Source organism: Bos mutus, chromosome 2, assembly GCF_027580195.1.
Source record: "Bos mutus isolate GX-2022 chromosome 2, NWIPB_WYAK_1.1, whole genome shotgun sequence".
Taxonomy (NCBI): domain Eukaryota; kingdom Metazoa; phylum Chordata; class Mammalia; order Artiodactyla; family Bovidae; genus Bos; species Bos mutus.
In genome coordinates this window covers 79,783,380-79,795,881 of record NC_091618.1, presented here as the reverse complement: position 1 = coordinate 79,795,881, position 12,502 = coordinate 79,783,380, and the positions used below count along the sequence as shown (strand labels likewise).

The following is a 12,502-nucleotide window of genomic DNA, read 5'->3' as shown; positions in this document are numbered from 1 at the left end:
CAGCAGTTGCAGCACATGGCTCAATAGCTGTGGCATAAGACTTAGTTGCCCCGTGGCATGTGGGATCTTCCTGGAGCAGCAATCAAACCTGTATCCCCTGCATTGGCAGGTGGACTTTTTAGCCATTGGACCACCAGGGAAGCCCGGGAATCTTTTCTTGAAATAGCTTAAGAATATGATTGTCACTTCAAATAGAGAGTTTTGAAAGTATTTTTATTAATTAGATTTTCACCAATTAAAAAATGTTTTTCTTTTCCTAAAGAAGCTTTTCTTCTGAGAAGGCCTCAGTTCAATGGGGACCTAGTATCTGTTGATAATAAAAGTACTATTTTGCAGAGACCACTTTATTTTACTCTCAAACACTGGTGTGGACTCAACCATCCGTTTTAATTTTGTTCTTGAAACACCTATCAAGTGGCAAATGTACGAACTGTTTTGTGTAACAAATCAAAATGACAATACCCCTTAGAAAATCAAATCAAATTCCAGAAACAGGATGAATGGAATATTAGGACATTGTCACGAGTTATAGCAATTAGATTAAATATGTATATATTTTTAAAAGTCATATTCTAAAACAGTATCCATTATCTATCCCATAAATTGTTAAATGAACAAATAAGTGAATCTAAGTAATTTAGTTCATTTAGAAAGGTAGTGTATATAATGGCTAGTGGTTGCACTTTGATATCTGAAAATGTATTTCTTTCTTAAAAGTTGTATGATTGCAAGTATTCTTTTTTTTTCACCATTTTCTTTTTTTTATATATTTTATTTTATTTTTAAACTTTACAACATTGTATTAGTTTTGCCAAATATCAAAATGAATCCACCACAGGTATACCTGTGTTCCCCATCCTGAACCCTCCTCCCTCCTCCCTCCCCATACACTCCCTCTGGGTCATCCCAGTGCACCAGCCCCAAGCATCCAGTATCATGCATCGAACCTGGACAGGTGACTCGTTTCATACATGATATTATACATGTTTCAATGCCATTCTCCCAAATCATCCCACCCTCTCCCTCTCCCACAGAGTCCATAAGACTGATCTATACATCAGTGTCTCTTTTGCTGTCCCATACACAGGGTTATTGTTACCATCTTTCTAAATTCCATATATATGCGTTAGTATACTGTATTGGTGTTTTTCTTTCTGGCTTACTTCACTCTGTATAATAGGTTCCAGTTTCATCCATCTCATTAGAACTCATTCACCATTTTCAAAATTAAGTTTACACTTCTATAAAGCGAGGGTAATTTATTTGTAAGAACAAAAATGGCCAGTAAGAGGAATAAAGGGAATAATGCTTATAGAAACACTTAGCACATTTTATAGCTCATTGTGATGAAAATAAATTATTCCATTTTTGGAACTTCTATTTTTTCTATCAGTTTTTATCTCACTTACCCTCTATGTTATGACAATACAAGGTGAACTCCAGGCTGTTTCTGAGAGAGTAGTTTTAACACTGAGATGATTTAAGTCTTCCAGTTGCTTCAGGAAAATACTTCTATAGAAAATGAAACTTTTCTTGACAACATTTGCAAGAAAATTAGCTTATACAATTAAAAAAAAAACAAACTAGTTTCTAAGAATATTGTGTGTGTGTGTGTGTTAGTTGCTCAGTATGTCCAACTCTTTGCAACCCCCTGAACTGTAGCCCACCAGACTTCTCTGTCCATGGGATTTCCTCAGGCAAGAATACCGTATTGTGTAGGTTCCCTTCTCCAGAGGATTTTCCCAACCCAGGGATCAAACCCGGGTCTCCTGTATTACAGGCAGATTCTTTACCATCTGAGACAACAGGGAAGCCCCTAAGAATATTAGTAATCCTATTGCTGCTTTAGGAAACAAAGTATCACTTATAAAACTTGAAGAATGAGGGATTCCACTTGGAGCTATTAGTATATTTAACTACAAGCAAAATTTTCAATTAAAAAAAGTTTTAAACAAATGTAATGCTCTTAAAACTATGTTTCAATGTGGTAGAGGTGAATCTCATATATTTTCAGGTTACTTAAATTGTTCACTTCCACAGTTTATTATATCAAGATCTAATGACCTGTCATATAAAACATTTTCCTCTGTCTCTGCTTGCATATACATATTCCTTCCATTCTTGACATTATTAATTCTGTTAAAAATACTATTTCCTACTGTTTTATGGTATCCCTTTCTTTCACATATTTATATACTATCAACAGAAGTTTTTTTTTTTTTTTCTTCTTTTTTAAATGGACTTTAAGAGATTTCCTTGGTGATCCAGTGGTTTAGACTCCTTGATTCCAATGCAGGCAGCACAAGTTCAATCTTTGGTCAGGGAACTAAGGTCCTACATACTGCATTTTATGGCCAAAAAAATAAAATTCGAAACGGAATCACATAGCTTAAAAAAATAAATAAATACTAAAAAATTTGAAATGGACCTTAGTTTAAAATACTAATATTTCTAAGAATGGAAAGCTGATATGAAACAGTTAAAATGCCTCCAACTTTACTTTTTGATATCAGCAGCTTTGAAGGGATGAGATTTCTGACTGAGGCAAAGTGTAAGGCAAGTAATAGCAAAGCAAAGAGAAATTTTTGAGATTAAGTAAACTTGTTAGGTTTCTGTGAGGTATTGGAACATTGTATAATACTGAGAACCACATAAAAGAGAGACAACATTACCAATAAAGAGGACAAATGAGAGTTGAAACATGCCAAGAATATGTTGCTAAGTCATTCCAACTGTTGACATGAAAAATCATAATGGAACTCAATTTCTACTCTTATACCTCCTTCCTGTAACAGGTAGTCTTTTGCTCCAACTACTAGTTATATAGACCTGCACCTAATTTAATTTCTCAGTAAATCTTTCTGTAGCATCTTTAAACCACATTTTGAATTAGTGGGTTTTGTTGGTTCACCTGAAAAACTTAATTTCCATTTTAGCATTTCTTTGGCAAAATGTAACACAGATGTCAAACAACTAAACTGTAAATGAATTTATAGGTAGGTAGTAAGTATGGCTGCATTATAAATTGCTATTTTAAAATTATGCTATAATATAGTTTCTCTTGGAACAGTGGAAAAGATTAGTATCAAAGAAATCATAAAATTCTTTCTTCCTTGGTACTGGTTGTTTGATGTACTTGCCTCAGAAATACAAATGTAAGTGTTTATGAGCTCTTCATTCAGATACAGTAAGATGCAAAGTCCAGAGTTCCAGTCCAGGATCAAAACTTCTCAACCTCTGTACCTTTCATATTTGGAGATAGGTAGTTCTTAGTTGGGAGGGGGGGGCATTCTTTTGCATTATATGAAGTTTATTAGCATCTTTAGCCTCTACTCACTAAAATGCCAGTTAGTAACCCCAGTTATGTCATTTAAAAATGTCTCTGCTAAAATGCTAAGTCACTTCAGTCATGTCCGACTCTGTGCGACCCATAGACGGCAGCCCACCAGGCTCCCCTGTCCCTGGGATTCTCCAGGCAAGAACACTGGAGTGGGTTGCCATTTCCTTCTCCAATGCATGAAAGTGAAAAGTGAAAGTGAAGTCGCTCAGTCATGTCCGACTCTTCGCGACCCCATGGACGGCAGCCTACCAGGCTCCTCCATCCATGGGATTTTCCAGGCAAAAGTACTGGAGTGGGGTGCCATTGCCTTCTCCGAAAAATGTCTCTAGACATTCTCAATTGTTCCTGAGGGGACAAAATCCCCCCTCACCATCACTACCATTGGTTGAGAACCACTGTTTTAGACAAAATTTTGTGATTATTAAATCATTGTGAAAATAGAAATTTTTCTGGCACAAATGTTTCTTCTTTTAAATTATACAGCAAGTAAAAGTAAATAGCAAGTCAGAAAGACATAGCACCGCTTAGAAAATCTGAAAATTCATTGGTGTTTTAAGATATATCTCACCAATAAATGTAGCATGATATTACATGTTTGAATTCACTCTTTTTACAGAAAACTGCACAAATAAATGGAAACAGTATATGTGGCTTTTAAATCTTTTCTCTTTGAAATACAGCTGTCTATACAAGATATGATTTTTTAGATTTTTTTTCTACTTCATAAAAATAAAGTACAGTATAAAATTAATCCATAAAATATGAGTTTTTTTTTTTTTTTGATTCCAGCCCTTGAGGCTCCTTCTTTATTTTTTTTTTTATTTTATTTTTTAACTTTACAATATTGTATTGGTTTTGCCATGTATCAAAATGAATGCACCACAGGTATACATGTGTTTCCCATCCTGAACCCTCCACCCTCCTCCCTCCCCATACCATCCCTCTGGGTCGTCCCAGTGTACCAGCCCCTAGCATCCAGTATCGTGCATCGAACCTGGACTGGTGACTCGTTTCATATATGACATTATACATGTTTCAATGCCATTCTCCCAAATCATCCCACCCTTTCCCTCTCCCACAGAGTCCAAAAGGCTGTTCTTTACATCAGTGTCTCTTTTGCTGTCTCATATACAGGGTTATTGTTACCATCTTTCTAAATTCCATATATATGCGTTAGTATACTGTATTGGTGTTTTTCTTTCTGGCTTACTTCACTCTGTATAATAGGCTCCAGTTTCATCCACCTCATTAGAACTGATTCAAATGTATTCTTTTTAATGGCTGAGTAATACTCCATTGTGTATATGTACCACTGCTTTCTTATCCATTCATCTGCTGATGGACATCTAGGTTGCTTCCATGTCCTGGCTATTATAAACAGTGCTGTGATGAACATTGGGGTACACGTGTCTCTTTCAATTCTGGTTTCCTCAGTATGTATGCCAAGCAGTGGGATTGTTGGATCATAAGGTAGTTATATTTTCAGTTTTTTAAGGAATCTCCACACTGTTCTCCATAGTGGCTGTACTAGTTTGCATTCCCACCAACAGTGTAAGAGGGTTCCCTTTTCTCCACACCCTCTCCAGCATTTATTGCTTGTAGACTTTTGGATTGCACCCATTCTGACTGGCGTGAAATGGTACCTCATAGTGGTTTTGATTTGCATTTCTCTGATAATGAGTGATGTTGAGCATCTTTTCATGTGTTTATTAGCCACCTGTATGTCTTCTTTGGAGAAATGTCTATTTAAACTCAAAATGGATTAAAGATCTAAACATAAGACCAGAAACTATAAAACTCCTAGAGGAGAACACAGGCAAAACACTCTCCAACACACATCACAGCGGGATCCTCTATGACCCACCTCCCAGAATATTGGAAATAAAAGCAAAAATAAATAAATGGGACCTAATTACACTTAAAAGCTTCTGCACAACAAAAGAAACTATAAGCAAGGTGAAAAGACAGCCTTCAGAATGGGAGAAAATAATAGCAAATGAAGCAACTGACAAACAACTAATCTCAAAAATATACAAGCAACTCCTACAGCTCAATTCCAGAAAAATAAAATATGAATTTTGATGAAAGTAATTCCTGCATACCTGGTATTGATAGAAAATTGTAAAATTAAAGCAATAAGAACATCTTGTACTTGCACACATTTTATTATATGTGTGTGTTTTAAATAAGGGATTGCTGTAGTTCTTCAACATCAAATACTAAAATTATAATTTGTAGATATTTGTCAAAGGGAAAGGATTAGGAATTAATTCTTAATAGTAAGATCTTTCTTAAATTCATTTCAAAAAAATAAATTCTTTTCAAATGAAAAATTATAACTAAAATATAGTTATAACAGATATGCATTGTTTTCTTATGTTAATAATTGTACCAACAAATTTCATTAACATGATGAGTATTAATTACTATTAACAATGACCACACAGGACAGAGAAAAATATTTATCTTATCTAACATTTGGTCTTGAGATTCTTCTGCTTTAAGCTTAGTATTATTAGGTAAATAAATATTGTATATATTTTATGTTGCATCCCCATTTACATATATTTTATTTGAACTTAACAAATAAAGTAATTGGGTTTAAAGTGTTTATTTTTTGCTGGTGAAAAATGGACTGCAATTAAACACAGTTTTGCATAAAATATGAGATTATCTTAATGATATTGTTTTCTTCACAGAGCACACATCAGTCTTATATGATTCCATAATTAGCATTTCACTCTCCAGTTAAGTATTGTAGTAATGCATTATTTAATGTTTTCATCTATTGCTCTCCTAAAGCTATTGCTATAGCTCATCTATAGCTGTCTTTTAATTTACACTCAAAATTTTAGATTGTTGCCTTGTTAGAACATAAATATGCATATGTTTATGAGCATGTGTATGATTCCAAAACAGTAATAGATCATGTGGAAATTTTAGGAGAAAAACTATATATCTGTTGATAAGTCATAGTTCCTGCCAGCATAGACTTTGACAAACTAAGACTCAGAATTTGACAAACTAAGGCTCTCAGACTAACTTTAGACTTCTGCAGATTTTGCAAATAAAATTTTATTTGAACATAGCTATACATGTTGATTCACATATTGTTTCATGGCTGCTTTTTGTTGTAGTAGCAAAGTTGAAAAATTACTAGAAAGGGCATAAGGGCTTCAAAGGTGAACATGTTTACAATTTGGCCTTTTATAGAGAAAAACAAAAAAATAGTTTCCCTACCCCTGATTTACCTAGAGGGATCAGGGTATAATGATAAAAATATGCAAATACACGTCAAATTTAGAAAATTACCATAGGCAATGAGGAGAGACTGAAAATTAAGAGATTATTTAGGAAGTTAGAACAGCAATCCAAGCAAGAGATGCAAACAACCTAAATTGAGCCACTGACCATATATTTGGAGAGAATGGTGTATGGGGTAAGAGTACAGACTCTTCTCTTAAGTTCTTTAATGTAAGAACTATCTCTTATCTGCTGTTATATCCAGCTTTTTAAAACTAGGCAGAATATGAAGTGATTCATAAATATGTATTCAATGAGTAAATATAAGAGTGGGGTTAGCTATGTCTACCTAGAGAAGGAAATGGCAACCCACTCCAGTACTCTTGCCTGGAAAATTCCATGGACTGAGGAGCCTGGTAGGCTACAGTCCATGGGGTCGCAAAGAGTCAGAAACGACTGAGCGACTTCACTTTCACTTTACATATGTCTAAGGGTCTCTGTTTGGTCAACTTGAGTTTTGATAATAAGAATTATCAATGAACCCAATTTGCACGCCTATATTTGGATTTCATCTGTTAATATTCTTTATAGCATCTATTGACTGGTCAGTTTTTCCCATCTCCTGGATACAATACATGGGATAGCTTTGGTTTGGTAGGGGTTTACAATCTTTGTATTAATATTGGATATTGCAATAGTATTTCTTATAAATAGTAACTTTATGTCAAGTATTGTCTGTAAAGAGCCAGAAAATATATTTTAGGGTTTTTTATGCCAAGTGATCCCTGCTGAAACTGTTCAACTCTGCTATTATAGTGAGAAAGTCATGGGGATAACATGTAAATTAATGAGCATGGCTATGGTCCAATAAAACTTTATTCATAAAAATAGACAGTGAACCAGATAAGGCTCCAGGATCCTTGCTTTATACTAAGATGTGAGTATAAAAACCAAATTCCTTAGTTTGGTAATTAGAGTAAGTATCTATTTAAATGTGTGGTTAGAAATAACATTAAAAAGATTTAACTCTATTATTTCAAAGTGAGAAAAGATAAAAATTGAAAGAAGGCTTTGTGGATTTTTCCTCACCATGAAGCACAAAATATTGTTAATATTACCTTACAGTGTTATCATTAATACAGATATTGGGCTACAAAGTGTATTTTTTTACTTTAGTATATATATAGAAATTTAATATGTTATTGTTGATTTTAGAAAGCTTTTTATCATGATTATAGGATGTTGAGAAAAGTTAATATGATTCCAGGCTAAAAGATAATGATGTTTAAAGTGAAATCCAAGTACTTGTTATTGAGTTGTCATGGATTATGCTTTTAATTTCTTTGAGAGGAATAGCATTTTCTATGTCAATGTTTCTAAACAAATATCTCCTTCTTCCTTTTCCTCCCTCTACTCCTCTTCTTTTTTTTTTTCTTTATCCCCTTTCTTCCCCATCCTCTTCTTTTTTTCAAGAATTGAAAACTTTGAGGTGTTTTGTTTTTGTTTTTTCCTATTTACCAGTGACTGGGTAACCCTACTCTAGATAGCTAACACTTCAACAGTGCCTCTTTATTTCTTTTATTTTAATATTGTCTTCATTTTGGTAACATCTTTGCTCCTTAATAATCTTCCCATCTAACCTCTTGCTTTTCTAACCTTTAATTCCTTAAAGACACCCATTGTAGTATTGCTACTTCGTCACTCAGTCCTCTCTGACCTCATGAACTGTAGGCCACCAGGTTCTTCTGCCCCTGTCCAGACAAGAATACTAGAGTGGGTTGCCATTTGCTTCTCCAGGGGATCTTTCTGTCCCAGAGTTTGAACCCAGGTCTCCTACATTACAGATTCTTTACCATTTGAGCCAATTATAATCAGTTCAGTTCAGTTCAGTTCAGTCAGTTGAGTCTGACTCTGCGACCCCATGAACCGCAGCACGCCAGGCCTTCCTGTTCATCACCAACTACCGGAGTCCACCCAAACCTGTCCATTGAGTCAGTGATGCCATCCAACCATCTCATCCTTTGTCGTCCCCTTCTCCTCCTGCCCTCAATCTTTCCCAGAATCAGGGTCTTTTCAAATGAGTCAGCTCTTCACATCAGGTGGCCAAAGTATTGGAGTTTCAGCTTCAACATCAGTCCCTCCAATGAACACCCAGGACTGATCTCCTTTAGGATGGACTGATTGGATCTCCTTAAAGTCCAAGGGACTCTCAAGAGTCTTCTCCAACACCACAGTTCAAAAGCATCAGTTATAATAGATGATGTTAAAAGGAAATAAAGCAGAATATGTGGCATTTATACCATGTGCTGGGCTTCCCCAGTGGCTCAGTGGTAAAGAATCTGCCTGTAATACAGGAGCCGCAGGAGACACAAGTTCCATCCCTGGGTCAGAAAGATCCCCTAGAGAAGGGCATGGCAACCCACTCCAGTATTCTACCTGGAGAATCCCACTGACAGAGGATCCTGGGGGGCTATAGTCCATAGGGTTGCAAAGAGTTGGACATGATTGAAGCAACTTAGTATATACGCATATCATGTGACAGAGTGACTTAACACTCATAAAGAATCTCTCAACTTTAGTTTCCACTATTTTCTAATAATTTTTGTCCTTAATTTATTTGCTTGGGAAAATATTTCTGAGTCTTTCATTTTCTTTTTTGTTTTTTTTTTTAAATCAAATGCATAGACATGGATCGTTTTTGTTATCTTGTGGGGAGAGTCCTGAAGACTGCCGAAGGCTACCTTGAGCATTTATTAAATTCAGTTAATTTCTCAAAACCTCTACAATTCTTATTATAACCTACTGATTTTTATTCTTTGTGGTTTAAAAGTCTGTAAGACTGATATTGCTACCCTGAAAAATAGATCCACTTGTTAGGAAAATATTATTAGCTGAAGACTAAAGTATTGCTGCTGAGATCAGAAGGTATAATTATTTTCTGCCCTCAGTTGACCAGCACAGTTCTATAGAATTTGTCGTACTAGATAGGCTTTATAAAAACAATATTTAAGAGAACATTGGATCAATTGAGATTAAAAGCTTAAAAGATATGATGATGTCTGGGGAGTGTGTATGTCCTCAGTTCTGTCTCATCACAACTAAAATTTGAAATGATGGACCAGCATTACAGCTCTTGGATGGATCAGTGTTACAGCTCCTTGTTACAGCTCAGTTTTATTTAGAAAATAAAGGAAAATACACCCTCAAGGCGTGAGGGCATGATGACCCAAAAGACGCTGAGAGAAGAGAGAGAAATCTCCAGTCTTTTGGCTCCTCTTTTTATGTTTTTTCTCCTACCCCTGGGCCTGTCCTATGTAAATTGGGCTAGCCAGGAGTGCCGTCTGTTCTACCTGAGGTCCTCACTCCAGTCCTCGGACCTTCCTTTGTCCTATTTTCCCAGGCTTTTCCCTTCCTTGTCTTTTAGCCACCACCATTCTGGACTCCTTTTTCCTATTCTAACTACCTAACAATGACAAAATAAGAAACACAAAAGAATGAGAGAATGAGATCAAACACAAAATTTAATATTCCATTTTAAATTTGAAGTTTTGTACACGATGGAATATAGTAAGTATGGATATGTAGCAATATTTAGCCATAGAATAACTTAATACAGCAAAAAAAAATAAAGACATCTTTATAATAAAGGAAGATGACATTTTTATTCATATAGGCCTCTGATTTGAAAAAGAAATGGCCTGAAAAGATACACAGTATATGTAACAGCAGTTTCTCAACTGGAACTCCTGACACCTGCATGATCATCTACTTGAGTTTAATTTATACAAAATTTAATAGTTATTTCTGATTGTTTCTCAGACTAAATACTTAAAAAGAAATCCTTTGCTTCTAAGGCAATAGAATGAATATCATTCATCTTAGAGGAACTTGAGGGAGTTATCTTAGTTGTTATCTTTGACGAGGAAAAATGTTTTTATTAATGTAATAACTGTGTATGATTGTCATTATCATCATATTAATCACTCGAGTAATGTGTGTTATCTAGGGAACTTCACTTTGAATCTTTAAGTAAATAACCCTTGTCACCCTCAGAGGTCCGCTAATATATTCTTCCTTCTTCACTGTTAATATTTCACTGTGTAATTACAGCTCCCAATCCCTGTGCAGCTAATGATGGCAGAGGCCCCTGCTCGCACATGTGTCTGATCAATCATAATAGGAGTGCTGCCTGTGCATGTCCCCACTTGATGAAGCTTTCCTCCAACAAGAAGACCTGCTATGGTAAATTTCTCCCACATCTTACAGAAACTCCAAAGTGAATCCTCTCAGGTTGTATTAGCATTTGGATTTTCCTCACAGTAGAGCAGGAGAGGCTTTTAATGTCCTTAAAAACCACCATTTGAGGTGGTGCTATTTTCACTCAGTTGATGATTCATCTACTTTGGGAGACACTGACAAATTCTTTAAATATGGGATAGGCTGCACTTTGCTGCTTATTATCTTATTCACTTTTTTTCTTGCTACTTTCTTATTTGGTGTGTTAGCGGAGTTTATCTCTACAGAACAGGGAGATTTGTAAGTGAAAGTGCATTATCAAAAAATGATGATGTAGGTAACCTGCATATCAAAGATGTATGTAACAGCTTTAATCTCCTTCTGCTCTCCTTAAGTTACTTCAGCATCATTTTACAGGGGATTATCAACTTGAAGGGAGAAAATATGAAGTAAAATATACAATTTGGGAAGATTTGTAAAAAAACCCTTAAACAGCATATTTAAACCAAAAATTGATACTAAAATTTGTGAGTGAAAATCAGACTGTGCTTTGTTTTATTAGTAATTTTTGTTGATTTGCAAAACAATTACTTTGAAGGGTCAATAAAAGTGTATTCATCAATTTTTAACTCAGGGATTTAGGTACTCTTGGCTTTAACTAATTTTTCACAATAATAACATATCTCAAATATCAACTATAACCCCAAAGGAGAAAAACAAGAGAACAAAGTATCTGTGACTCCTCTTTCTATTAAATCTACTAATATTTTACAAACTCGGTGCAAGAAAGGTGCCTAGTTAAGTAGAAATAATAGAATGCCTCACAATGTTAGTTACTACAGATTCACAAAAATTTACAGTATGTTATGCTTTAACATTAGCTTAATTTTGATAGGGAAAACATGAACATGACTTTTAAAAGCAATGTTCAACCTCATTTTATTCAAAGATCATATAGAGAAAAGTGTTCTTAGATTCCTTCAAAAAGCATTTACGACACTGTAATATTGTTATGATTATAAACAAAGACAAATGTGGCTGTGTGAGATTTGTAAAGTTCATGTCTTTTAACAAGTTTGCTTGAAATTCTAAGATCAGATCAATTACTGACAATTTCTTGGCATTACGAAAAATGACTTAAGGATTTTAACTTATTTTTCATATTTTTATCAAATCTTGGTCATGTTTTTCATATGCAAAAAACCTATTAAATCATCCACAAATGTTTAGAATTTCTAGGCTGCTTCAAACTTGCCAAGCTTATAAAGAAAAACACATTTCTGTTTCATTTCTAGAAATGAAGAAATTTCTTCTATATGCAAGACGTTCTGAAATCAGAGGAGTGGATATTGATAATCCATATTTTAACTTTATCACGGCCTTTACAGTCCCTGATATTGATGATGTTACTGTGATAGACTTTGATGCTTCTGAAGAACGTCTATACTGGACAGACATTAAGACACAAACCATTAAACGGGCTTTTATTAATGGAACTGGATTAGAAACTGTGATTTCAAGAGGTAAAAGATTTCTACTATACAGCTTTAAAAATGTTTGTTATTTAGTCTGTAATAATTGTGTCTCTTTTGTGTTCTTTTTCTATTATCCAATTCTATGTTGTTAATTCATAGTTGGAATTGATTCAGTGATTTAATAATATGCTGTATTCTAACAATTGTC

The 12,502-nt window shown here is 34.7% G+C and overlaps 1 protein-coding gene across 1 annotated transcript in view; it reads left to right on the top strand.

The window, feature by feature from the left end:
- Positions 1-12,502, top strand: part of LRP1B (LDL receptor related protein 1B) — a 1,793,119-nt gene that overhangs the window by 1,061,985 nt on the left and 718,632 nt on the right. The window contains exons 27-28 of the mRNA XM_070360639.1: positions 10,694-10,825; positions 12,115-12,342. Of these exons, the coding sequence (XP_070216740.1) occupies positions 10,694-10,825; positions 12,115-12,342 (360 nt within the window). The remainder of the gene's footprint in view (positions 1-10,693; positions 10,826-12,114; positions 12,343-12,502) is intronic.